Below are 24,668 nucleotides of genomic sequence, written 5' to 3'. Positions count from 1 at the left end.
GATCAACGAGTCAAAAGTTATTTAGCTGAATGGGCTTCAAACTTTGACATGCTGGTGGCGCTAGAGAGTTTTGAATTTGGGCACCAAATATGTTGAATTTGCTAATGGCATGGTCCTAAATAGATGTGCCAAATTTCACAACTTTTTACCATAGCGTTAATGGGGCTGCCATAGACTTCAATTGCAGCGGAAAGTAGAAGAATAATAAAAAGCTACTAAAACAATAGGGTTCTACAGCTTCGCTGCTAGACCCCTAACTAAAAATGAACCGAACAAAATATGGAAAACACTTCCTTGGCTTCCATCTTTTCATCTTACCCCACATCACCTTTACCAAAATCACTATTTTGTATTAATTTGAATACATAATCAAGCCTAAAGGTATACACTGTACCTACATGCCAGTTCAAATAGCAATTGTTCAAACTGATTCTCACAAAAATTTGTCAGGGATTGGACTAAAGTGAGTGAGGGTGGGGTCATACTGCAGCTGATGTGTCACTCATTCTCTTCTGCTCATGGGTCATTTTCCTTTAGGCAGAATTAGAAATAGAAACGGTACTTGATCTCCGCTTTGTGTCTGTCTACATCCTGCTGTTCGGTTGTTATTGTGGTTGGAATTTAAGTCAAAATTTAGATGTGTGAAAAGAATCACAAACAAAAATGCAAAAATACATATACACGCTCATTCTTTGATCATATAATCGAAAAAGAAGGGACTGTTCGTTTGATTTCGTGTTATGGTGGCTGTTTTTTACTCCTTGCAATGATTTCTGTTTTTGTTTCAAGGGATTGTGCATGGACTTTACACTTAAGTTGAATGTTCTGTTAGATTTTGTTTTTGTTTTCTTGGGGGGGGGGGGGGTGTCGAAAACTAAGTAATAAAAAAAGACTATTTGAAGAAAAGGAAACGTTTCCATGGTTTTCATTGTCATTGAGAAGGTTTTTTTGGCAAAGAGGCTGCGCAGCGTTTTCAGACGTTGAGGAGAGGGCGGGAACCTAACGATTTCTGACGGGTGTTTTAGCCAATCGGAAATCAGGAAAGATTCGCACGTTGGCATGATTGGCTGAGAATAAATACCCTATACCTACGATGGGTTACAGCGATGATTGGGTGTCGGATTGTGCATCGAAAATCTTCAAGCTGCAGCTGTGTGTTTGATGCTAGCTAGCAGGGGCTGAAAGGCGGACGATGCAGCGGGATGCTGCTGTCAGTCTCCTGCGGTGTTTTTGTGGGAGATTAGCCGATACTTAGCTTCGCGTGTGTGCGGGACGCAGTACGCTCCAGCCAGCCGCGTCAGGTGGATGCGCTGCAGTGAGCCACGTCGCCCCTATGGATCGCGTCCATGGATGTCTTCAAACCCGCTTTGGACAATAGTTTGAATCTCAAGGCGGCACCATCTGAAGAAGCAGAGGCAGATGTTTTTCGCTGGCCTACACCGGAGGCTGCCCCTAGCTCCGCGCAGGATGCGGAACCCGCCGCGAGGGGCTACTGGACGGCCGTGTTCGACTATGAGGCGACCGCGGACGACGAGCTCAGCCTTCAAAAGGGAGACGTGGTGGAAGTACTGTCCAAGGATTCCCTGGTGTCGGGAGATGAGGGCTGGTGGACCGGTATGATAGCAGATCGGGTTGGCATTTTCCCGTCTAATTATGTCAGCAATGGGAACGGCATTCCGGAGGAAATACGGGACACCCCAGAGCAGCAGTACTTGGTGCCTCCTCTGCACCGTGAGTATCCCATTGTGCCTCAAATTTCTGTCGATGAAATCAGCCTACTATGGCTGCACTTAGCACTCACGTATAGGCCTAGTGTTTTCCCGTGTTATCCACTGGCTGTAGACGGAAAACCCTATGTCCAGAGTGCTGTGTCATGGCGGGCGGAGTGCACTCCTCTTGGCCTAGAAACAGGCTGGCAAAGCATCCTCACAGCCTCAGGACCAGCATTCAGACGGCAGTCAATGAGCACCCTAGCCCCCACCACCCCACCCCCCGAACCAGACCCCGCCACACACACACACACACACACACACCTCAGTACTCCAGTGGAATGTTCAGAGAGCACGTTAAAGAGAACTGGACTGATATTCCTACACACTTAGAAGACTCTTTGCTTGTAAAAGGAGCTGCTCTTTGACTTTGATGTGAAACACATGCGTTTTCAGGGTGTGTATTTGCACAGAATGTGTGGAGAAGGTGAAGGAATGAAAGAAATATCCAGCTGTGTTTGTCGAGCGAAGACCTCAGATAGATAGAACAAGAGTCAAAAGTTGTTGTGGTGCGCTGCACTGTGCAGCTCTCTGCTGTCTGTGTAAAAATGATCCTCTAACTGCAGCCAAGAGATCTGTTTTTCCAACTGATGTTTACATGTTTGAAGCTTCGTGAGAGCATGAAAAAAAAAACGTAATTAAAAAAAAAAGGGGGGGTGGGGGCTTTGAGACAATCACACCCAGTATGTTTGTGTCTCTTTATTAGTAGTTTCAGTCATTCTCATCGAGACAGCTGGCCTACTTTCACACACCTGAAATATTCATTCAGGTCAGTCTGCTAAGCAGACTGTCAGGATTCCAGAACGTGAACATGAAAAGCACCAGGTCCCAAAAGCAGGCGGAGAGGCCGCTAATCACACCGTCACTCACTCCTTTTATTTGATTGCTTCTGTTCTACATGTGTCCAATTCTTTATTCTCCAAACATGCAAGTCATAACATAGGATAGATGTTTACTCTTGTGTAGCAGGAGGAAAGCTTTCTGCTGTTGGCAAAGTGTTGTTCCACTAAATGACTAGCCAGCATTTTCCTTGCTAAATAGGAAAAGAGGGGATTATTGCCACCTCCACACTGGCTGATTATGACCTGTAATGTGCTTCAGTGAGTCTAAGAACAAATGCAACTGCCTTTTGAAAATTAATATTCTGTTTGTTTATCTCTCCTCTTTTCTCCTCAGTCCTGGAGATTGATTTCTCTGAGCTAACCCTGGAGGAGATCATCGGGGTTGGTGGTTTTGGAAAAGTCTACCGTGCGATATGGCAGGGCGCCGAGGTGGCGGTGAAGGCAGCTCGAAGGGACCCTGACGAGGACGCGGAGCAGACTTTGGAGAGCGTGCGTCAGGAAGCAAAGCTCTTTGCAATGCTTAACCATCCCAACATCATGGCCCTGCTGGGTGTGTGCCTCCAGGAGCCTAACCTGTGCCTGGTGATGGAGTACGCCCGAGGGGGCCCTCTGAACCGGGCCCTCGCTGGGAAACGCATCCCCCCGTGTACGCTGGTGGACTGGGCTGTGCAAATCGCCCGAGGCATGGACTATCTCCACAGCCAGGCCATCGTCCCCATAATTCACAGAGACCTCAAGTCCTGCAACAGTAAGATACTCTTTCTTTGATTGTTTTTCAAATCAAGTAGAAATGAAGTAGAAAAAATTCTCTAAACCTCTGGACCTCTGCGTAACCAAGAGCTTGTATTTATGATTTGATTTTAATCTAAAGCCAGACTTGTGCAGTTTCAAAAGCTTCACCATTTTCCAAAAAGCATTCAGACTTGGAGGTTTGATTTTTCTCACAGCCTCTAATCTCATGATCTGTAAAAGCATCAACTTTCTCCCTGCTAATAATCTGCAGCCTTGTACTAAATCAACCACCCACCCCTCACCCCCTGTCATCACAGTGGAAATGAGTTATTGAGGGAAGAAAAAAAACTCGTAACATAAAACACATTTGAAAATATAATACCATGCTCATATTATGCAATCAAATGATCATATAATCACTGATAGTATCTATAATTGGCAAATGAGCACAGGAAGGAAAATAAGTTTGCATGTATGTTTGTGGAGCTGTTGTAATCTTGCATTTTGCCCAATTGGATCCCCTAAATCCCAAGCCTATTACTGAGGATTTGACCGATGCTCTGCTCAAGTCTCCCTATTGGAGCCTCCGACTGTGCATACAGCAAGACTCTTGCTTGCCATTGGCCCGTCCCGTGGTGATCATCTCGGGCGCTTTGCTACCAATAGGCTGCTTGAAAGTGCTAAAGTCAGTCTAACTAGTTGTCATCCTGAGCTCTGTGGGGGAAAACCCACACAGTCCACACGTTTTTTCTTTCCTTTCCATTATGTCAGTTCTCATTTAAGGTCTTTGACATTAAGGTTTAAAATGTCAGGGTTTTTTGCAGAATAAAGCCAGTTTGTATTGACTTTCTCCAGCAACAGTTCTTAATCCATTCAATTCGGACATATTTCATGGAATGTTTGATTTGCATCAGTTTAAGGAATCCTTCATGATACAGTTTTATTCACATTAAGCAGGACCTTGTGGGGTGCAAACTACAAAGTATTTTGAAAGTGGCATCTCATGTAGCCCCACCCTTTCCAAAAACAAAAAGTCTAAATTCCTCTTTTGGATCTCAGGATAATTTTTCTTTTAAGGGCACATAGACAACTCACCCAGCCTCAGTTGTATTCATATTTCTGGTTAGCCTGTGTTAGCATGTTAAGCCTTTTGTTTGAAATGGAATATTTCATAAAGTTGAACACGTCCACATAGTCATTAGAAACCTGTTAGTATGCTAATTGTAGCATTTATCTCAAGGTATTTCTTCATCAAATTAGAGTCTCACAGAGTTGCGAGCATGGCTACAAACTCAGGTTTGATTCACGGTTCTTCGTTAGCTTAACGCAAACCCAAAGGAAGTGACCTAAACTACATTAGTAAGCTTTTACACCTCGGTCAAGTTACTGAGTATAACGGTTTCTGTGAGTATGTGGGGAGCTAACAAACATTGAACAACAGACACTTTCACTGAAACTACAGCAACATTGAAAAAAAGAAAGTAGTCAGGGAAAATTGTGAGTACGATCAATGGAACTGACTGAGTTTAGACGAAGACTAGCAGAGCTTTGGAAACAGGAAAAATAGTATCCAGCTGTACAGACAGAATACTTGTTGTTGTGTTCGCATTCCATGCGAGCTTGGTAAAATTAACCCTCAAATTCTATGGGGACACGTTGTTGCAAAGCTATAAATGTTAACTTACAAAGGCTCTGCTTTGATTCAACTAAAAACCATAAACCCAATTTTAGTCTTGCTACTGAATGTACTTGTATACATAACTCTAAAGGCCAGCTTGCACATTAGCTCATGCTAGCTCAGACTATTACTCCCTTTGAAAAAAAAAATGGTGGCTAAGGTGTAGTCTGTTTACTTTTTTTAAGATAATCTGATGAAAAACTGAAGCCATGTTTCGATCATCCACAAAACCATAGCATCTTATGCCATCTGTGGCTGACCAGAACCTACCATCATTATAAATGGAAATCCAGAATTGTTTTTTAAACCTATTTTTCCGTCTCCTTCTCTGAATTATTCATAAGGGCAAAAAGTTTTGCGCACCCTCATGAAACACCACTTACTTTTGGAAGCGGTTGGTGCTTTTGCTTTCACTGTTCTGTTGCCAAATGAAGAGAAAAAGTTTGACTTCAGAGAGCATGATTTTTATTTTTATTTTTTTAGGCTTTGACACCTGGAGATGGTGTTTCATCTCACCAAAATTAACAGAAAGAAATTACCAGAAAATGTGAGAAAATAGGGTGGATAGAAAATAGTGTCATGTGCAAATCAGAAATATTCTATCTACTATTGTCTGGAAATGTACTGTTTCAACAACCTCTACTGGCTCTTCCCGTGACATACCATTAGAAGCTCTTATATAAAGCGCTACAGTGAGTGCATACATTTGAAGCATGATGGGCCTCAGGGTGAATCAGCCCCGGTTTGCTGGCTTTACTTGAGCCATATGTTTGGTTTGTCTTTCGTTGGAAACTGCTTCCGTAGCGTTATGAGCCACCCGAGCAGCTGATGAGGAGGTTCTTGATGTGCACCGCAGCCTGCAGACACACCCTCCTCGTTGGGCACGGCAGCAGCAAATGGCCTGGCATTGTGGAGCTGAGTGGGGGAGAGCGGGCATGTGGTTTAGGAGGAGTCCTGCTTCGCCTGAGCATGTTAGGAATGGGGTGTTTATTCGTGCTTATTAGAGCAAATGGATCTCTTGCAACAGGCTATTTCTGTCGTTAAACTTCACTTTCACTGTTTGCATACAGACATGCTGCTGTAAAAATGCACAGTGAAGACAGCAGCATTAGTCAAGGGGGTGTTTGTTATCTCTGGTTTGCTGTGTTGTAGGAGCTCACTGTCTCTTGGTTTCTCTGTTTGTTTGTTCTTTCTTGTCTTCCCTCTCTGCTTTAATCCTTTTGAATCACCATGCCCTCCCACCAACCACATCCTGTTTTGTTCACCTGTCATTTAAAAAAAAAAAATCTTATCGTGGATCTCCATTTACTGCTTCTCCCAACATTACAAATCCCACTGGTGATGATGATTACCTGATACCTTTTTACTTTAACCGTCAACTCACCCGCCAATCTGCACAAACCCCTTCCCTCCCACATCCTTCCAACCTGCTTGCCATTCTCCAACCAACACCCCCTCATCCCTCCCTGTTCCACCATTGCTGACCGCTGCAGTCCTGATCCTTGAGAGGGTTGAAATGGAGGATCTCAGCAACAAGACTCTGAAGATAACGGACTTTGGCCTGGCACGAGAGTGGCACCGCACCACCAAGATGAGCGCTGCCGGGACCTACGCCTGGATGGCTCCTGAAGTCATCCGCTCATCCACGTTCTCCAAGGGTAGCGACGTTTGGAGGTGGGCAGAGAGTGGAGGTTCTGCAGAGAACAAACTGCACCAAGTTGTAGAAAACAGACTGAGAGCAGAGCTAAAAAGAGAAACTTCCACCTAGCACAGACTAACACTTTTGGGTAAAGAGCAGAATGTTGAGTTCATATGTTCAATACATATAGAATAAATACATACTCAATGAAAGTTTTAAATCTGGCTAAACACAATGCAGTGTAATTTAGTAAAAATGTATAGAACTTAAGAGGCAGCCAAACTGTGATGAGAGCTCTGTTACAAGTGAACTTCAACTTGATGAGTAAGTTGATAGAACCCGTCCTTTTCGAAGCATTCCCCACAGATGACTTTCTAAATTACTCTGTAAGAAAAAAAAAACATCTGACGTGTTGCGTTAATATTTCATGCAAGGTGGTACAACTTTGTGGCTGAGCAAATAATGTCAGAATATAGGGTAATTTCACACGAACCCAACCAGCCCTACCAGTAATGGTCAGACTTGACAGCCCCCCTTCCATGGAGGCCATTCCTGATGGGACTTCAGTGAACATCTTTCAACTGAAGGTCCAGATTCATCTCTCAGATCCTGCGTCACATCTTCTTTTGCCCTTCACTTGTTCAGTTGAGAAACAAAATAAAAATAAATGAGGGATGGCTCAGTGCTTTGGCACTGTAGTGGATTCTGAAGAGCTCCAAAACCCTACAGACAATTTTCTCAATGTGATTTTTAAATGCCATCAATAATATTAAAATTTACTGACTTTTTGTGGGCATAACAATTAATGTAAAAAAACAAAAACAAAACAAGATTAAAGCGTGATCAAGGGCAGGAAGTGTGCCTTTTTAACAGTGATTAGATGAGGATGACTGTTAAAAGGAGAGATGATCAAGTGAAGGAAGTTACATGGTTTCCTGCATCAAAGCTTCCACTCTCGTGTAGAAAAAAGCTTGGTAGTCTTGTACAATGGTTTGCTCTGTTATGTATAAAGTGTGTAAACATGTAGGTAGTCACCACAGCTTCATTGTTAGGTCATTTTCTTTAATGATTTTCATATGAGAGAAAGATAACGAAGGGGTCTTGTTCAGCTCATCAGTATGTGGTGTTTTGTGTCAGCTGCTGCGCTATTCTGCACCTTTTTCCTTTTTTTTTTTTTTTTTTTTTTTTTTTTTAACCTTTTCTGTCTCACCTTATCAATTTTGGCATTTAACGAAATGAAAAGGGCTCAATGGCCACTCTCTGTCTCTTAGCGCAAGCGTCCTGCTTAACATTCATTTATTCCTACTCACTTTTTAGAAATGAAAACAGGTTGTCAGATATTGTTGTATCAAGCCTTTTCTCTTACGATGACATCGCAGAAGCATGCTTTTCTTTTATGTTTAAATTGTGAATGCTTAATGCTTTGACGCTTACTTGTGTTTTTCCCTTTTATTCCAATGTTAAAGTTATGGTGTGCTGTTGTGGGAGCTGCTGACTGGAGAAGTTCCATTTCGAGGTATCGACGGCCTCGCGGTGGCTTACGGAGTGGCAATGAACAAACTGGCATTGCCCATCCCCTCAACTTGCCCCGAGCCTTTTGCACGTCTTATGGAGAGTAAGAATAAAAATCATAATTTTCTTTGGGGGGGTGGGGACAAAAGAAATGTTTATGGCAAATTTGGCCAAAAAGTCTGAGACTGTTTCATCTTTTGCCACAGACTGCTGGAGTCCAGATCCTCACTATCGACCACAATTCAAAACTGTTCTGGATCAGCTCACCGCCATTGAGGAGTCTGGCTTTTTTGAAATGCCAGCCGAGTCCTTCCACTCTCTGCAGGACGACTGGAAACTGGAGATTCAGGAAATGTTTGATCAGCTGAGAACCAAGGAGAAGGTGATGAAAGCTCCAATTTTTGCATTTTAGCTGCAGCCTCCTCAGTTAAGGAATTGAAAAATTCCATGGTTGAGATTGGATTGCAGTTGTTTTGTAGAGTTGAGTTTGTTTGTTTTTTTTACTGTGCCTTAACCATTTGGTCCTTCAAGGAGCTGCGTTCATGGGAGGAAGAGCTGACCCAAGCGGCGCTGCAGCAGAAGTGTCAGGAGGAGGCGCTGAGGAAGCGTGAGCAGGAACTGGCTGAGCGGGAGATCCACATCGTGGAAAGGGAGCTTAACATCATGATTCACCAGCTCTACCAGGAGAAGCCTCGTGTGGAGAGCAGGCAGGGCAAGTTCCGCCGCAACCGCCTTAAACTCAAGGATGGCAACAGGATCAGTCTGCCGTCAGGTACTGCAAACAAACTGTGTCTGTAGTCTGAGATTTCACATTCTGGAGAGCTTGATTAAAGCAAACTGATCCTTTTCTGATCATTACCAGATTTTAGAATTAGATTAATACCTCAGACGGATAACACAAGACTTATTATGTCATGTCATTATTGATTGAACACAAACTAATCCAAAATGCAGCAGCATCATATGAAACATTAAGTGCATCCCATGCTTTTAAAACCTTTAGAGTCACCTTTAGCAGCAATAACTTGAAGTAATAATTTTTCTGAATGGTGTTTTTAGTTCCTCACATCATTGTGGACGAATTCTGGCCCACACTTCTTTACAATGTTGCCTCAGTTCATCGAGGTTTGCTGCATATGTTTATACGTGGCTCTCTTTAGAGCTTTCTTTTCTCTCTCTCTCTCAGGCCCTCTGTTGTAGATTTGTCAGTGTATCTGAGATCATTGTCCTGTCGTATAAATCAGTTATAGCCAAGCTTTTCACGTTCATGGCCTCACATTTGAATGCTTTAGTATACAGGGGAGTATATGGTCGACTCAATGACTGCAAGCTGTCCAGGTCTCGTGGCTGCAGAACAAGCCCAAATAATCAGCCATCCACCACCATGCTTTACAGTTCAAATGCGTTTTGTACAATTTCAGCATTGTACAGTGTGACTGCCACAGTTTAGTTATCCAACCATCAGTAATTTTCCATTGATCCTGCTTCTGCCCCACTCAGCCTGTCAGTCACACACACCTCATCGGTTAACTCCACTCACCTGTGCACACAGCTGCCTCTCATCACATGCAATCAGCCCAGCATATAGTCACCAGCTCTACACTCTATCCTTTGCCAGATTGTCTTTGCCATGCAAGTCTTTCCAGCGTTCTCCTGCCAGCTTTACCGGTACCGACCTCGCCTGTCCCTGATTCCCTGCTTCGTCTGCCTCCTGGTAATTCGACCCAGCCTTCTGTCCCTGACCAAGAACTTTGCCTCTCCTCTCCTGATTCCTGTTTGCCGGTTTCTAAACCGTTTATCTGTCTGCCAGAGTTTCAGTAAAGCCTTGAACTTTTTACCACTGTCTTCTGACTCCTTTGTACTGCAATTGGGTCCATACACCACCCGTTACAGTACAATCTGGCCAGACATGGACCCAGCAGGACCAACCTCACCACAGGATCGGTTTGAGAGGATTGAGCACGCGCTCATGCAACAGCAGCAGAGAATGGAGGAGGCTGATGCATACGCCAGACGAGCTACAGAGGCCAACACCAATGCCTTTGCAGCCCTCTCTGCCCAGTTGCAACAGCTGATGTCCGCTCGCCCTCCTGCAGTTCCAGTCCCCACACCAGTGAGTGAGGAAGTCCTGGTGAGTCACACGGCAGCAAAGTCTTCCTCCTCAAGCTTGCGCCCGCTCTTCCAAGTCAAGCTCCTCCTTCCTGGTGGGGCACACACCCTGCCCACTTTTATAGACTCTGGTGCAGATGCCAACATTATGGCTGAGAGCTTAGCTATACAACTCGGACTTAAGAAGATTCCACTTGACACCCCAATTCCTGCCAAAGCCCTTGATGGCCATCTTCTGGAGACTGTCACTCACCAGACTTCTCCTGTCCACATGCTACTTTCCGGTAACCACCATGAGACCATCCAGTTTCACCTCCTGTCATCTTCCAACATTCCACTGATCTTAGGCTACCCTTGGCTACGTCGACACAGCCCTCACATCGACTGGGTCACAGGGGGCATCCTCGGTTGGAAGAACTCCTGCCCTGACTTGTCCAGAGTTCCTTCCGAGTACCATGACTTCCGGGAGGTGTTCAGTAAAACTAAGGCGACTTCATTGCCCCCTCATCGGCCTTATGACTGTTCCATTGACCTGATGCCTGGCACTTCACATCCCAAGGGGCGTCTGTACTCCCTGTCTGGTCCTGAACGGGAGTTCATGGAGTCGTACATCAATGACTCCCTGGCTGCCGGTATTATCCGACCCTCGTCGTCTCCTGCTGGGGCAGGATTTTTCTTTGTCGAGAAGAAGGACAAGACCCTGCGCCCCTGCATTGATTACAGGGGACTTAATGACATCACTATAAAGAACCGGTACCCTCTTCCCCTCATCTCCTCAGCCTTTGAGTTACTTCAAGGAGCCATGATCTTCACCAAGCTCGACCTCCGTAATGCCTACCACCTTGTCCGCATCCGAGAGGGGGATGAATGGACGACTGCTTTTAACATGCCCACCGGACATTATGAATATTTGGTGATGTCATTTGGCCTCACCAATGCCCCGGCAGTTTTCCAGGCCTTGGTCAACGACCTCCTCAGAGACATGATCGACAAATATGTTTTCGTCTATTTGGACGACATCCTCATTTTTTCTAAGTCCCGCGAAGAACATATCCACCATGTCCAGACGGTCCTCCAACGCTTGCTGGAGAACTCCCTTTTCGTGAAGGCCGAAAAGTGTGAGTTTCACTCACAGACTGTGTCATTCCTGGGTTACATTGTGACTCAAGGTCACCTGGAGATGGATCCTGCCAAAGTGGACGCAGTTAGGTGCTGGCCAGTCCCTGAAACCCGTAAGAAGCTGCAGCAGTTCCTGGGCTTTGCCAATTTTTACAGGCGCTTCATCCGGAACTATAGCTCCATCGCTGCCCCTCTCACAGCCCTGACATCCTCCAAGACTTCCTTCCGATGGTCCCATTCTGTAGATACAGCCTTCCAGACCCTGAGGGACCGCTTCAGTTCTGCACCCATCCTCCAAGTTCCTGATGCCGAACGGCAGTTCATCGTGGAGGTGGATGCATCTGACATGGGTGTAGGGGCTGTGCTGTCCCAGCGAGCAGCCAGTGACCAGAAGATCCACCCATGTGCCTTTTTCTCTCGGCATCTTTCCCCAGCCGAGAGAAATTATGACATTGGTAACCGGGAACTCCTTGCTGTTAAACTGGCCCTGGAGGAGTGGCGGCACTGGCTGTAGGGAACCAAGCAGCCCTTCCTGGTGTGGACGGACCACAAGAACCTGGAGTACATTCAAACCACAAAGAGACTCAATTCTCGACAGGCACGATGGGCCCTCTTCTTCACTAGGTTCAATTTCACCCTCTCCTACAGACCCGGCTCCCGCAACGTCAAACCTGACGCTCTGTCACGTCAGTTCCAGAGGGAGGATGATGGCACCAGTGCTCCTGACACCATCCTTCCGTCCCCGTGTGTTGTGGCATCCCTGACTTGGGAAATTGAGGAGAAAGTAAGAGCTGCCACAGAGGGTCAGCCTGGTCCTAGTGCCTGCCCTACTGCATGTTTATTCGTGCCTGCAGCTCTGAGGTCGGATATACTCCAGTGGGCCCATGGTTCTAAGTTGACCTGCCATCCTGGGATCCAGAGAACCCGGGAGGTCCTGCTACAATGTTTCTGGTGGGCCACGTTACAGGAGGACACCCGGGAGTATGTCAAAGCCTGCCAGATTTGCAATCGGAATAAAACATTGCGTCAAGCACCATCCAGCCTCTTGCAGCCTCTACCAGTGCCACATCGCCCGTGGTCCCACATTTCAGTGGACTTCGTGACAGGCCTGCCACCATCAAATGAGAAGACGGCTATTCTTACCATTGTGGACCGCTTCTCTAAGATGGCACACTTTGTGTCCTTGCCTAAGCTCCCGTCAGCTAAAGAGACAGCCCAGCTGCTCCTCAACCACGTCTTCCGCCTTCATGGGATTCCTGTTGATGTGGTCTCGGACAGAGGGCCCCAGTTTTCATCAGTGTTCTGGCGGGAGTTCTGCAGCCTCTTGGGAGCCACGGCCAGTTTGTCATCCGGGTACCACCCGCAATCTAATGGCCAGACTGAGAGGAAGAACCAAGAAATGGAGACGGCCCTCCGGTGTATGGTGTCACAGAGCCCATCCTCTTGGTCCCAGCATCTGTTGTGGGTGGAATATGCCCACAACACCCTTACCAGCTCCGCCACCGGTTTGTCTCCTTTCCAGTGTGCCTACGGTTACCAGCCTCCTCTCTTCCCAGTCCTGGAAGGGGAGGCCTCTTGCCCTTCAGTTCAAGCCTTCATCCGTCGCTGTTGTCGGACCTGGGGCCATGCTAGGGCCTCCCTCCTGAAGGCGGCAGACCGGTACTCCTCAGCAGCCAACCGTCATCGCTCTCAAACTCCACAATACCAGGTGGGCCAGAAGGTTTGGCTCTCCACCCGTGACCTTCCTCTGCGTGTGGAATCCAACAAGCTGGCTCCCAAGTTTGTTGGGCCCTTCACTATCGAGAAGGTCATCAATCCTGTGGCAGTCCGGCTCAAACTCCCTCGGTCTATGCGGGTGCACCCGACATTCCATGTGTCCAAGGTCAAGCCGGTCAACGAGAGCCCGCTGGTGCCTGCTGCTCCACCCCCACCCCCCCTCGTCTCATTGAAGGGGGACTCACATATGAAGTGCGCCGCATCATTCGCTCTCGCCGACGTGGAAGGGGCTGCCAGTACCTCGTCGACTGGGAGGGCTACGGTCCGGAGGAAAGATCCTGGGTTCCTGCTCAACACATTTTGGACCGGGGTCTCATCCAAGTCTTTCACCAGCAACATCCGGACCAGCCCTCCCCCAGCAACATCGGCAGGGGCCCTCGCCATAGGACGCCTGCTGCTGGCCCTTCCACTGCCCCGGACCAGTGGGGCAGTGGACCAAGGGGCCGTCCCTTGAAGGGGGGGGTTCTGTCACAGTTTAGTCATCCAACCATCAGTAATTTTCCATTGATCCTGCTTCTGCCCCACTCAGCCTGTCAGTCACACACACCTCATCAGTTAACTCCACTCACCTGTGCACACAGCTGCCTCTCATCACATGCAATCAGCCCAGCATATAGTCACCAGCTCTACACTCTATCCTTTGCCAGATTGTCTTTGCCATGCAAGTCTTTCCAGCGTTCTCCTGCCAGCTTTACCGGTACCGACCTCGCCTGTCCCTGATTCCCTGCTTCGTCTGCCTCCTGGTAATTCGACCCAGCCTTCTGTCCCTGACCAAGAACTTTGCCTCTCCTCTCCTGATTCCTGTTTGCCGGTTTCTAAACCGTTTGTCTGTCTGCCAGAGTTTCAGTAAAGCCTTGAACTTTTTACCACTGTCTTCTGACCTCTTTGTACTGCAATTGGGTCCATACACCACCCGTTACAGTGACCTTGAGGTGAACTTGCTGGGACATCCACATCTGGGAGAATTACGACAGTCTTGAATGTTTTCCACTTGTAAAGAATCTTTCTGTATCTGTAGAACGATAGACGCCATATTGTTTGTAAATGGCTTTATAACCTTTCCCAGATTGACGGGCAGCCACAATTGCTTCTCTTACATCATTGTTGATGTATTTCCTCTTTGGCATTCTGGTAACGCACACCTGAATGCTCCAGACCAGCAAACTGACCCTGGGATAACTCTATCCGATTGCCCACTTAACGTGCCTGGAGACGACAGTGGATAGGATCGAGCATTCTGCGCATGCTCCAGATTTTTTCCCCGCGATCGTCACCCGGAAGTCGAAGGAGACGATATTACTGTTGTTGTCGCCGCCGTCAGAAAGAAATAAACAACGCAATGGAGAATGCGCCGTTGTGCATCGCGTTTGTGCCATAACCATGCTCATCACAAACGAAATGTAGAGGGACGTAGCTTCATCTTGCTCTTCATTCCCCATCTTTCTTAAATGCCTTAGTTTTGTTGTTGGTGGTGGTGAAGACGTCAACCGGAAGTGGCTCTATTAGCGATAGTTTAAATGGGTACAGCGCCACCTATATACTGTGGTATTGCATGCTTTGTGCCAGTGATTCGATTCATTCACCACCATGTAACAAAGGATAATTACCCTTGCTCAGATAAGGAGCATAAACCAACTATAGCTATAATCGAGTTAATCTCATCATGTAAACCCACTGACTCAGTCTGAGGACAAATTGTGTTCACATTTATTTATTATAACAGTTTCCCAACATCACCTCTAAGTGTTGCCAAAGAATCAACGGCTGTAGAAAAGTGTGCATGCCAGTCCTGAAGTTGGCATGAGGCACCGCGCATTGCCACTGTCATTTTGCTTTTGATACATCTGATCATTGACGTGAAAAAAAGTGCGTATGCCACTTTTTTGTGCGTACGCACCTTTTGGACATGAGGCCCCAGATGATTTTGTTTTCTGTATATCCTGTTCGGTAGATCCCTTGAACTGAAACAGGGTGTACTTTTTTCACATGTTTGCACACATTTATGACAAATAATTGTAATGTCAGAAAATTGATAAATAAATATATTGGAATAATAGATATTATTAATTTCGCAAAGCCCTTTAAGAAATACGTGGTCAGGTTAAAGGGGAAGTGCACTGATTTCATAGAACAAAGTCGTTTAAAAATGGAGTGCAGCTGAGCATGTAAGACTTGCTTCGTGTCTTTAGTATCTTGTGTTTTTTTTTTGTTTTTCTTATAGATTTTCAGCACAAAATCACAGTGCAGGCGTCTCCCTCCCATGACCGTCGGAGGAGTTTGCTCAGCAGCAGTTCAAGCCCTGCAACGAGTCCACTGATGCTGCCTCGCCTCAGAGCCATCCAGCGTAAGGGTCCTGTATTTAAAATAAGATACAATTGCATTAGGAATTATTACAATTTGTATTCTTTATTACTGTGTTTTCTTTTCTTTAATTTTCTAAAAAGTCATTTAATTTAATTTTGCAGTCACTCCAGGGGAAGGGTGCACAGCCTGGGGCCGCAACACAGGTTTTCAGCCAAATGAAGAGGAGATTGAGAGGAAGGGGTCCAGGAAGAAGGGTCGGTCCCGTGGATGTGGTGTATACAGGGAGCACAGTGCTGACGCCTGGTGAGACGAAGATATTTTCAGTTTGTGTTTCCACTTTGTAGGTCAGATCACACGTTATAGCTGTTAAAATGAAGGGAAAAAGAAAAACTCAGAAAAATGATATCTTTCCTTGGTCTCAGTGTGAAGCCTCCCCATGAGGGCAGCAGACAGCGATCCTGCAGTGCCCCGAACCTCCGCAGATCCCCGAGACATAGTCCAGCTGTGCCTGGAGTGCCAAGCCTTGTGGAGATGGGTAATCGAACCAACTTAGCAGATTTATTATGTCTGGCATGTGTACCCTCCACATGATGATGCAGAGAACTGCTGCAGCTGACAGGTGGCAAAACTAAGAGAGAAACTTAATTCCTGCTATGCTCTCAGTTGTTGCCTGGAAGCTCACAGATGTCTGACTGGGAACAACATATTGTAGAGAAAGAATCATTCGCTCACAGAAAACTAAATTTGAACAGATGGAATTCAAGACTTTTACAGTGGGTGCCAGGTCACTCCATTTTTTTCGGAGGAAGTCTAACAACATACTGTATAACATAAACTGTTGTGTCTTGGAGCACATCTACTAATACTCGCTTGTTGCTTTGTTGTAAAAACTTTAAAGTTAAAATCATGATGTCGTTTTCAGAAAATGAAGACTGTTGCTTCACAACCGAGCCAGGAGCAGCTCCTGGTCAGTCCTACCTCTGCATTCCCTTCCAAAAGGAGGCCCACACAGCTTCTGCCGCTGATGGTGATGGAGATGAGTACTGCCTCAGCAGCCAGGTTCCTGGAACACCACCATGCAAAAAGAGGAGCCCAGGTGGGGGCCGGCGTTCTGAGCTGGTCCTGCTGGGCTGTGGGGCTCTGCTGGCAGCTGTCGGACTGGGATGCAACCTGCTTACTTTTGCCCAGCCCGAGGAGAGCATTAAACCTCGATGGGAGGGCTTCTTCCACAGAACAGGCACTCCGAGGCGAAGCACCAGCCCCCCGACTCGCAGACTGTTCCGGCGGGAAAGCCCGCTGAAGCCTTCGGCACCCTCACTACCAGAGCAAAGCCTGCCCTCCTCATATACGTTGCTGTCCTTATCGTCGGTGTCTGACTGCAACTCCACCCGCTCACTGCTGCGCTCTGACAGCGAGGAGCTGTTGGCCTGCCGCCCCGACTCACCGTCCTCCCAGCCTCCTCTTTCCCCTCTCGTCTCACAACATAAAGCATTTCAATCTCCAGTCAACCCTCTGGTCAACATCCACATTGAGAGCTTCAAGCGTAACCCCCGCCAGTCTCTCACGCCCACACACATTCCCTGTGCCCCAATTTCCTCACGTAGCCTGTGTCGAACCCCATCGGATGGAGCCATCAAAAAGAGCTGCCCCCCTAATAGCCTGGAGCCATTGCCAGAAAAAGCAGCTTTAGAGAACACAGGTAGTCTATAAAACATGTCCGTTTGTCCTTTTTACTGTACCTTTTTAGGGTACCTTTTTTTTTTTTTTTTTTTCCCTAAAACTATTATGTATTTTTGATCAAAGAGCAATAATATACAAATAAAGTTTTTCCTGTAGTTAAAGCTATTAAATACTTAAGTATCAGTGGTGTGGAACATTGTCTGGAAGTGTGTTGTTATCTCTAACTGATTTTCCTTACTACACCAGGTGGTTTCAGGGGTTTAAAAGAAGACTCTTCTGAGGTCCCCCGGCTCCCCGATCCGAATTTGGTGTTCCCGCCAACCCCTCGCCGTCGCTGTGCTCCCGAACGCCCCAAAACCTTGGACTTTGTAGCCCGGCCTCGGCCTTCGCCACGTGCGCGCTCTGATGTGTTCTGGGCAGAAGCGAGAACCAGGGGAAACGGGCAGACTCTAGGTAACGGCGAGTCTCCTGCCCACACCTCCAGCACAGAGACTCCCCCCACTGTAGAGTTTGGGAGAGACCCAGCGGTGTTGCCCACGCCCATGGAGGCCCCGACACCCTACTCCCCTCGCAGGAATGAGAACTTGTTGGATCAGCTGGACGAGGGACAGTGTCGGGACGGAACCGTCCCACTCTGCAGACCTGAGGTCAGCCGTCCCAAAAACTCATCTTACCGCTACAAACCAGGATTCTGGTCCTGACTCAGTCAGACCCTTCACTGCTCCCAAACTTGGACGGGACGGTTATCTGCTGTTAGCTTTTGGATTGTCACAAGTCTAGGTTGTTTAGTCTGAAATGAAACGGGATTGGGACACCTTCTTCCATCGAGAATATTATTACCAATTTGCTTTAAGAAATTTATTGAAATTTATTTATTGATGTTTTACCTTTTTGACACCTGCTTTGATTGTAATTTGCAAGATAATCATTCAGTTTGGCATCAACAACAGCTGAAACAAAGCTTAAAAAGTGCTTGAAAATATGTTTTGGGTCAGGTGAGACTGTAATGCATCAGAGGATGAGTCATCAGAAATCCTGTCGTCTGTTATTCACCAGGCACAGGATCTTCTGTCTGACTGGTGGTTTTAAAAGCAGGGCAGCATTGACTCCTTTACAAAGCTTTACAGACTTATCTTATTCAGGCTTGAGTTCAAGATTGTGCATTTAATGAAGTGCACTTTTGGAAAGCATAATGAATGTAAAGCTTCGGGTTTTGTTTTTTTTTTTTTTGTTGCTTTTTTTTATTCATAGTAAAAAAAAATCTTTGTAATATGTCTGCAAAACCATTTTGACGTGATCTCATCTGTACAGCATTCTTTCAGTCCTGGACCCGTGGATGATGGATTCCTGTTTTGTACCGGCCACCTGTCGTCACCAATCACTTCTACTCAGTAATACCCCACACATGGGGCAGGCTGTTGTTTGATATAAGCACTTCTTTGCATTAGCAAGCTACATTCCTAAGAAAAAATGGAAAGGCCCAGAAAATATGTCAAATTATTTACTGATATTCTTGTTGTTTGTTTGTATGTGACCCTGTCCAAGGAGCCGGGTGGGAAATGTTTCTCCAAACTAAAAAAGGGAACTTTGTGTTTGTGTGCCTCGTGATATTGTGAGCAAGTTGGGATGAGCTTGCTTGAGGTTACCGTATGGCTCACAGGGAAACAGGTCCGGGTAGCTCCCGATTGCTTGTATTTGTATCAATTTATGTTATTGTCTTTGTTGGTTAATTTAGCTGATGGCTTTTTTTTTTATATATATAATAATTCATTGTATTTGCCTTGATTTTTGACACAAATATTTTTTGGGGGTTTTCAGTTTTTGCACAAAACATCCAGTCATGTGTTGGGGTGCAACTGATTTTTCTTTCTTTCTTTCGGGTTTATAACTACCAAAATGCTAAATGTTATGAGAATCGGATGTTTGTTTTGTCCCACATTTCAGTGAAATATTTTTACATATTTATTGAATTTAATTTATTCCATGTCTTCCTTTTTTCTTGTTTTCTTTTTTATTTATTTATTTGCGTAACCTACTAGACAGTGCAATTTCTAACATTAGGAGATATTTAGGGAAGTATCTACTCTGCTTCTGCCAAGAATTGGATCCTATTCAGTAACTTTCAACCCACTGGGTTAAGAAGAAGAGCTTACAACTTTATATAAAGATGTTCTCCACAAACATTTTACAACTGGATGTCTTAAAACTTGACTGTCTCATTTTCTTTTCAAATATTAAGTGAGCTCTAATATTTGATCTCTCTTTCTGCTAAGCGTGACCATGTAAATGTGAATGCTTTCTCCTCTGGGAACCTTGGAGAATGTGATCATGCTCAAAATACAAACAATGTATTTCAACTATAGGTGCTAGTTGAAATGATGCTAAGGTCTAATTATCTATCTGAATTTTACCACGAATAAGCTGAACTTAATGTTGCTTGCGGACATTGTTCGGATTGAGAATAATAATGACTGACTTGTATTTGCACTGAAACACTGATTTAAGTAAAATCATGAGGGGGGAAAATGATTCAGCATTTTTATTGGTCTTAAATTCGACCCATAATCCCTTTTTTAAAGAGTATGTTTGCTGTTAAGTTTGCCATAACAACTTAAATAAAGGCCACTTTATATGCAGAGGTTATATTGAGCAGCCTTAAAATTATGATCAGTGTCAGGTGATTGATCGTCATCTTGCAAGTTGAAGTTGATTTCTTGGAAGGAAAATGATGGAGAAGCGTAAGAATGAGGGCAAAGTGGACAAGTGAAGGCAAACCTGTGAACTCATTAATGTATGTGGGGAGTGACATCTAAAGCTTGTTATCCAATCTGGTAGAAGAATTTATGCTGGTGCCAAAACACACTGCAGTAGTGCATCAAAGTTTGAGTACCACAGATTAATCAGGGTGGCCATTGTAATCTCTGTCCACTGCTGAAAGTGCCTATAAACACCCACAAGCAACAGAACTGGACCACAAAGCAATAGAAGAAGGTTTCCTGGTTTGATTAATTGTTTTATTTTGCATCTTGTGGATCGTAGAGTCCATGCATGTCACCCAGGAAAGATATGGCACCAGGATGCACTGGGGCATTTTGTTAAGTGTGATGTTCTACTGGGAAAACACCCCATCATGGAAACGGTAATGCACACTGCCACTATGATGCAAAGATGGTTCAAGAATGGTTTGAGGAACAAAAACAAAATTTGGATGTTGACGAAGCCCACAAAACTCTCTAAATCTCAATTCCACTGAGTATCCTTGAGATGTACTGGACAAACAAATCCAGCACATCTCATGGAATTGATTTCATTCCATGATAAGTCATGGAATGAAATCAATTCCATGACTTATCTTCATACCAAGACTTCACGACTGCAATGACCACAACGACAGGAATCAAACCATTTCAGTCAGAATTGCTGAATTTATTTCCATGTGTTCATTAGCTTTTCTCCATTGATATTTTTTTTTTTAAATCTCATTTTGAAATTGACATTCAAGGGAAATCATCAGCAGCACCACAAAAAAGTTTCCAGTCTATAGACACATTTATTACACCCTTACTATCCACATAAGGTATCTGAAGACACAGTAAATGCTGTAAATGAAGTGCTTTGTTTTGGCATTTATAAACACACATAGCCTCCCTTTGCATCATATGTTCATGTGATTTTATAAAGTTGCCTATTTACATTAATGATATGTGTTTGGAGCTCACACCACAACAGGCAACCACGTGCTCTTGATGTCCTTGTGTTTTTGCGTTAGAAACCAACTTACTGAAAGCACCATCACTGCAGATATAATCAAGAGTATAAAAAACTTGTGACTTGTGCAGCACTTTCAAAATCAACATAAGGTGACAGAAGTGTAGGTGGTTGTTACTCACTTCCTCCAAGGCATTTAAAAAACATCTTGTGCGAGGGCAGGTGCTTATTTACATTGACGCTTGCCTGCAGATACGCTGAACTGCAGACCTTGTTGCTCCACAAGTGCTCCACAAATGGGCCTGTATGTGCAATGTTTGGACTGGCAGTGCATCAGTTTGGAATGATTAAAACACACTAAGGATGGATTTAGACTGGATGGTTTTGGTAGTTTGAAGAGAGGTTAAAAATAAACAAACATTTGGTGCAGTTTTTTCTGGATTTAAAAAAAAAAACCAACACTCCAAGCACACAACAATGTAGTTCAATCACGTTACTGGCAACCATATGTTGTGCAAGGGCAAAAGCAAACATACAAATGGTTTCACACTGAGACCTCTGAGTTGTGGTGTTTACGGTCTGGGTGGCACAGTAGGGCAGAAAGTTATGACAGGTGAGAAGTCATCAGGCAGCAGGAGTTTATGTCGCCTCTTTCTTTTCTCGTTGAGCATGTCGGCGAATCTTCATCTCTGTCAGCTGGATGTAGCGGATGACATTGGTGTCTGGAAAACAAAGACAGGAAGAAGTTTATTTATTTCCTGTTCAGTTAGGAAATGGTGCAATATGCTCATAAATATTTCTCTTAAACTAACTGGAAGAAAACCTCCCCACAACAGGAAGACACCTCTGGCAGAACAAGGCTCATTGAGGACAGACATCTGCCTCAACTGGTTGGGGCTGAAGTATGCTAAAAGACCTGAGACAGCAAAAATGAGGTAAAAATGGACACAACCCCATTTGACTCTGCAGATGTTACAGGAGTAGCAACTTACATAATCAAATCTACATGAAATGTTTTACGGTGTTTCACTGGCAGTTTACAGCCATTCACCTGCCTGCTGTTCCCTTACCATCCTGCTGCAGTCCCCAGTGTTTTACGCCTGTAGCCATGGTAAGATTTTCACTCTCCTTAATGAGCTCCCCAGCATATATATATCTGCTGTCTACCACTTTCTCTCATGCCTCTGCTTGACCTTGTTGGTGGAAAACTTTTCTTTATTCACACAACTCTACCTGTTCCTGAATCCGACATGATGCATACAGATCCTTGCATGACAGAGAGAATTACTTTTATCTCTTTGGATTTGTGTTGCCAGTTTGCATTTTGTATTCTTCTTCTATTCATCACTTTGGTCTCTACTATATTATTTCAGCGTCTTTTCAAACAATGAGTCAAGTCACTGTTTCATAAATCTTATAGAGGCCTTTAGAGTCAAGATGCTAAACAAACATATACAGTAATTTGGGGAAAAGCAAAAGCTCAAAGCTTCTGACTCTAATCTTTGGACAAGTTTTACATGAAAGGAGATAAAAAATTACAAAGCGATGCCATAACCTGCTGGACCTAACCTGATGGCTCCTGCTTGTTTGACTCCTTAAGATAGTAGAGGGCCTTCTGAAAGTCTCCAAGATGGTAATAGGCCACTCCGGATCGGTAGAGAGCTTTGAAGTTCTTTCCTTCTTTGTGAAGGACTTTCAGGCAATATTCCTTAACCCGTTCATAGTTCACCAGTTCCATTTGCAAAAGGCATCCTAGAATGGGAAAACAAGTAAAGAAACTGGTCAGACTGCATGAGCCAATATCATAATTTTCATCATCTGGCATAGGTAATGATAGGTGTCCTGCTAGGCACAAAAACACAGTGGGTTTATTTCGTTAAGTCATTTCACTCAATCATATGAGTCATTTGGCAATGGTTAAGTAAATGTAGTATCAACCCAAAGAGAAAATAAAAAGATTGACTCATACATGTAATGAATCATTCATGAGCCCTGGAGTATTCGCAGAATCTTTATCATTCGAAAATACATCATATGAGAGTTGTGTGTGCATCTGTGTGAAAGATGTGTGAGGAACGTCTCTTACCTGCCAAGCTGTTGTAACACTCCAGCTCTGCTTTCTCCATCGCCCCCTTCTGCTCATCTGTCAGCGTGCTGGACTTGCTGATGGTCGGCAGGAGGGGGCACGGGGGCTTGGAGCTGGTGTCCGGATCCCCCAGCACCCTGCACAGCCCCTTGATCTCCAACAGAGCGCGGTGATACTTGCCAATCGCCTCTCGGTATTTCTTATCCTTGTAGCACTGGGTGCCCTGGCACTTGAAGTCAAGCGCCCGCCTCACGACGTCTGCTGGCTCATTGTGAGATGGTTGTTTCAGCATCGACCCACCATGATGCTTCTGCTGCTGGAGCAGCTGCTGATATCTGGTGTCTTTGGTCCGGCTGCCGCCGCTGCTGTTGGGGGGCTGAGCGCACTGCTGGAGCTTCGGGGAGCCGCCGTCGTTGAAGCTGCCTTTGCCACTCTCCACCCTGCCTTCGTGCCCAGCCTGGATCACGTTCATCTTCAACGTTATTGTATTATCCCCGCCCTAACGCCCGGTTGTGAATTAGCTGGGAAACTGAAGCTTTTCACTGCATCCTCTCGGTCGTAGTCTCGCCTTCGCCCCACCAGTGTCGCAACTACGTCCTCTCTGTGCGCAACCCTGCGCGTTGCGAGTTCCTCAGTTCTCCGCTCTCGTGTTTTCCGCTCAGACTAGCCGATTGGTCAATAAATGCAGGCGCAGTGGTCTTTATGTATTGACAAAACAAAACGAAGTTTGCATACTGGACTGGATGAAAGGGATATTGCAAACAGAAATGTGATTATTCAATAAAAACAGAGATTATTTATGCCTGTCTCAGTATTGTGGACTTCCCGCGAATACTTTGCAGGGTGTTATGTTATGTTGTGTATGACGTGCACATTTGTGAATTTCAGCGTTTAATCCTTTTGAGAATAAATGTGGGATTTCAGCCAGTAAATAACAACTGCATCCTTGCTCCTAGACTCTTCCCTAAGTCACTGTCTTATCTCATACCGGAGGAATGCAATCATCTCTGCTCAGACGAATCAGATCAAAATCATCCAGCCAGACTTTCGCCCAAGCAGCCTCGTCTGTACAGCACAGCACACTCATGATAGATTCGTGTTTCAGGCTATGATGTCAATCAAACCAACGTTTAGGCAGATTTATTGTGTAATTAAGAGTTTATTTTATGAAGAAGGCGCGTGAAGGTGATGATAAGGTCGTCCCTGTCCCACTCAGATGTTGGTTTTGACTTTTCGTCGAACAACGCTGTGTGTCAGGTTGTGTGATCACCATGTTCGCTGTAAATTATGTCTGTCCCTCACAGGGCACTAAACCCACTGAGCTGGGTGTGCTTATGGAATTTTTAATGATGCTGATCAAATACAAAGAACTCTGTAAAGCTGAAAAATTGACTGGTTGTATCAGTTGTGTATCTTTTTCTATGATCAAAACTAAACGAGCCTTACATTTCTCCAATATAAAGTAAGTCTGAAAAGTGAGACAGAAAATTGTTGAATAACTTACAAAAACAGGCAGATGATTCGATGCAAATTAGTTATCATGTAAATAAGCTAATTTGCGTACATTTCAAGCACGAGCAAGCAAGAGTTCTTTACACCGACAACCAAAACCAAGCAAACACACAAAAATAATTTCCAAACGGCTTTTAGAAATAAAAAATTGCATCAATAAATATGCCCTCATTTGCATATGAAGTGTCCAACGAACAAAATT

General features: G+C 45.0%; 2 protein-coding genes across 2 annotated transcripts; one reads left to right on the top strand and one right to left on the bottom strand.

The window, feature by feature from the left end:
- Window positions 1-1,107: 1,107 nt before the first annotated feature.
- On the top strand, window positions 1,108-19,676 carry map3k9 (mitogen-activated protein kinase kinase kinase 9). Its single transcript, XM_072365713.1, has 11 exons — window positions 1,108-1,731; window positions 2,946-3,359; window positions 6,515-6,695; window positions 8,127-8,275; window positions 8,379-8,554; window positions 8,704-8,944; window positions 15,398-15,520; window positions 15,642-15,783; window positions 15,903-16,015; window positions 16,403-17,179; window positions 17,407-19,676. Exons 1-11 carry the CDS (start codon window positions 1,347-1,349, stop codon window positions 17,859-17,861), a joined length of 3,156 nt encoding a protein of 1,051 aa, XP_072221814.1. The 5' UTR covers window positions 1,108-1,346; the 3' UTR covers window positions 17,862-19,676.
- A 1,014-nt stretch (window positions 19,677-20,690) lies between these two features.
- LOC140270117 (tetratricopeptide repeat protein 9A) lies at window positions 20,691-23,715 on the bottom strand. Its single transcript, XM_072365209.1, has 3 exons — window positions 22,955-23,715; window positions 22,438-22,620; window positions 20,691-21,590 (listed from the first exon to the last, which is right to left on the bottom strand). The coding sequence occupies exons 1-3, from the start codon at window positions 23,424-23,426 to the stop codon at window positions 21,508-21,510; spliced, it is 738 nt and encodes a 245-aa protein (XP_072221310.1). The 5' UTR covers window positions 23,427-23,715; the 3' UTR covers window positions 20,691-21,507.
- Between the last annotated feature and the right edge of the window lie 953 nt (window positions 23,716-24,668).

Source organism: Leuresthes tenuis, unplaced genomic scaffold (assembly GCF_036924035.1).
Source record: "Leuresthes tenuis unplaced genomic scaffold, fLeuTen1.0.hap1 SCAF_15, whole genome shotgun sequence".
NCBI classification, from domain to species: Eukaryota; Metazoa; Chordata; class Actinopteri; order Atheriniformes; family Atherinopsidae; genus Leuresthes; species Leuresthes tenuis.
The sequence above is the reverse complement of the archived record's forward strand: the minus strand, read 5'-3'. Positions and strand labels throughout refer to the sequence as shown.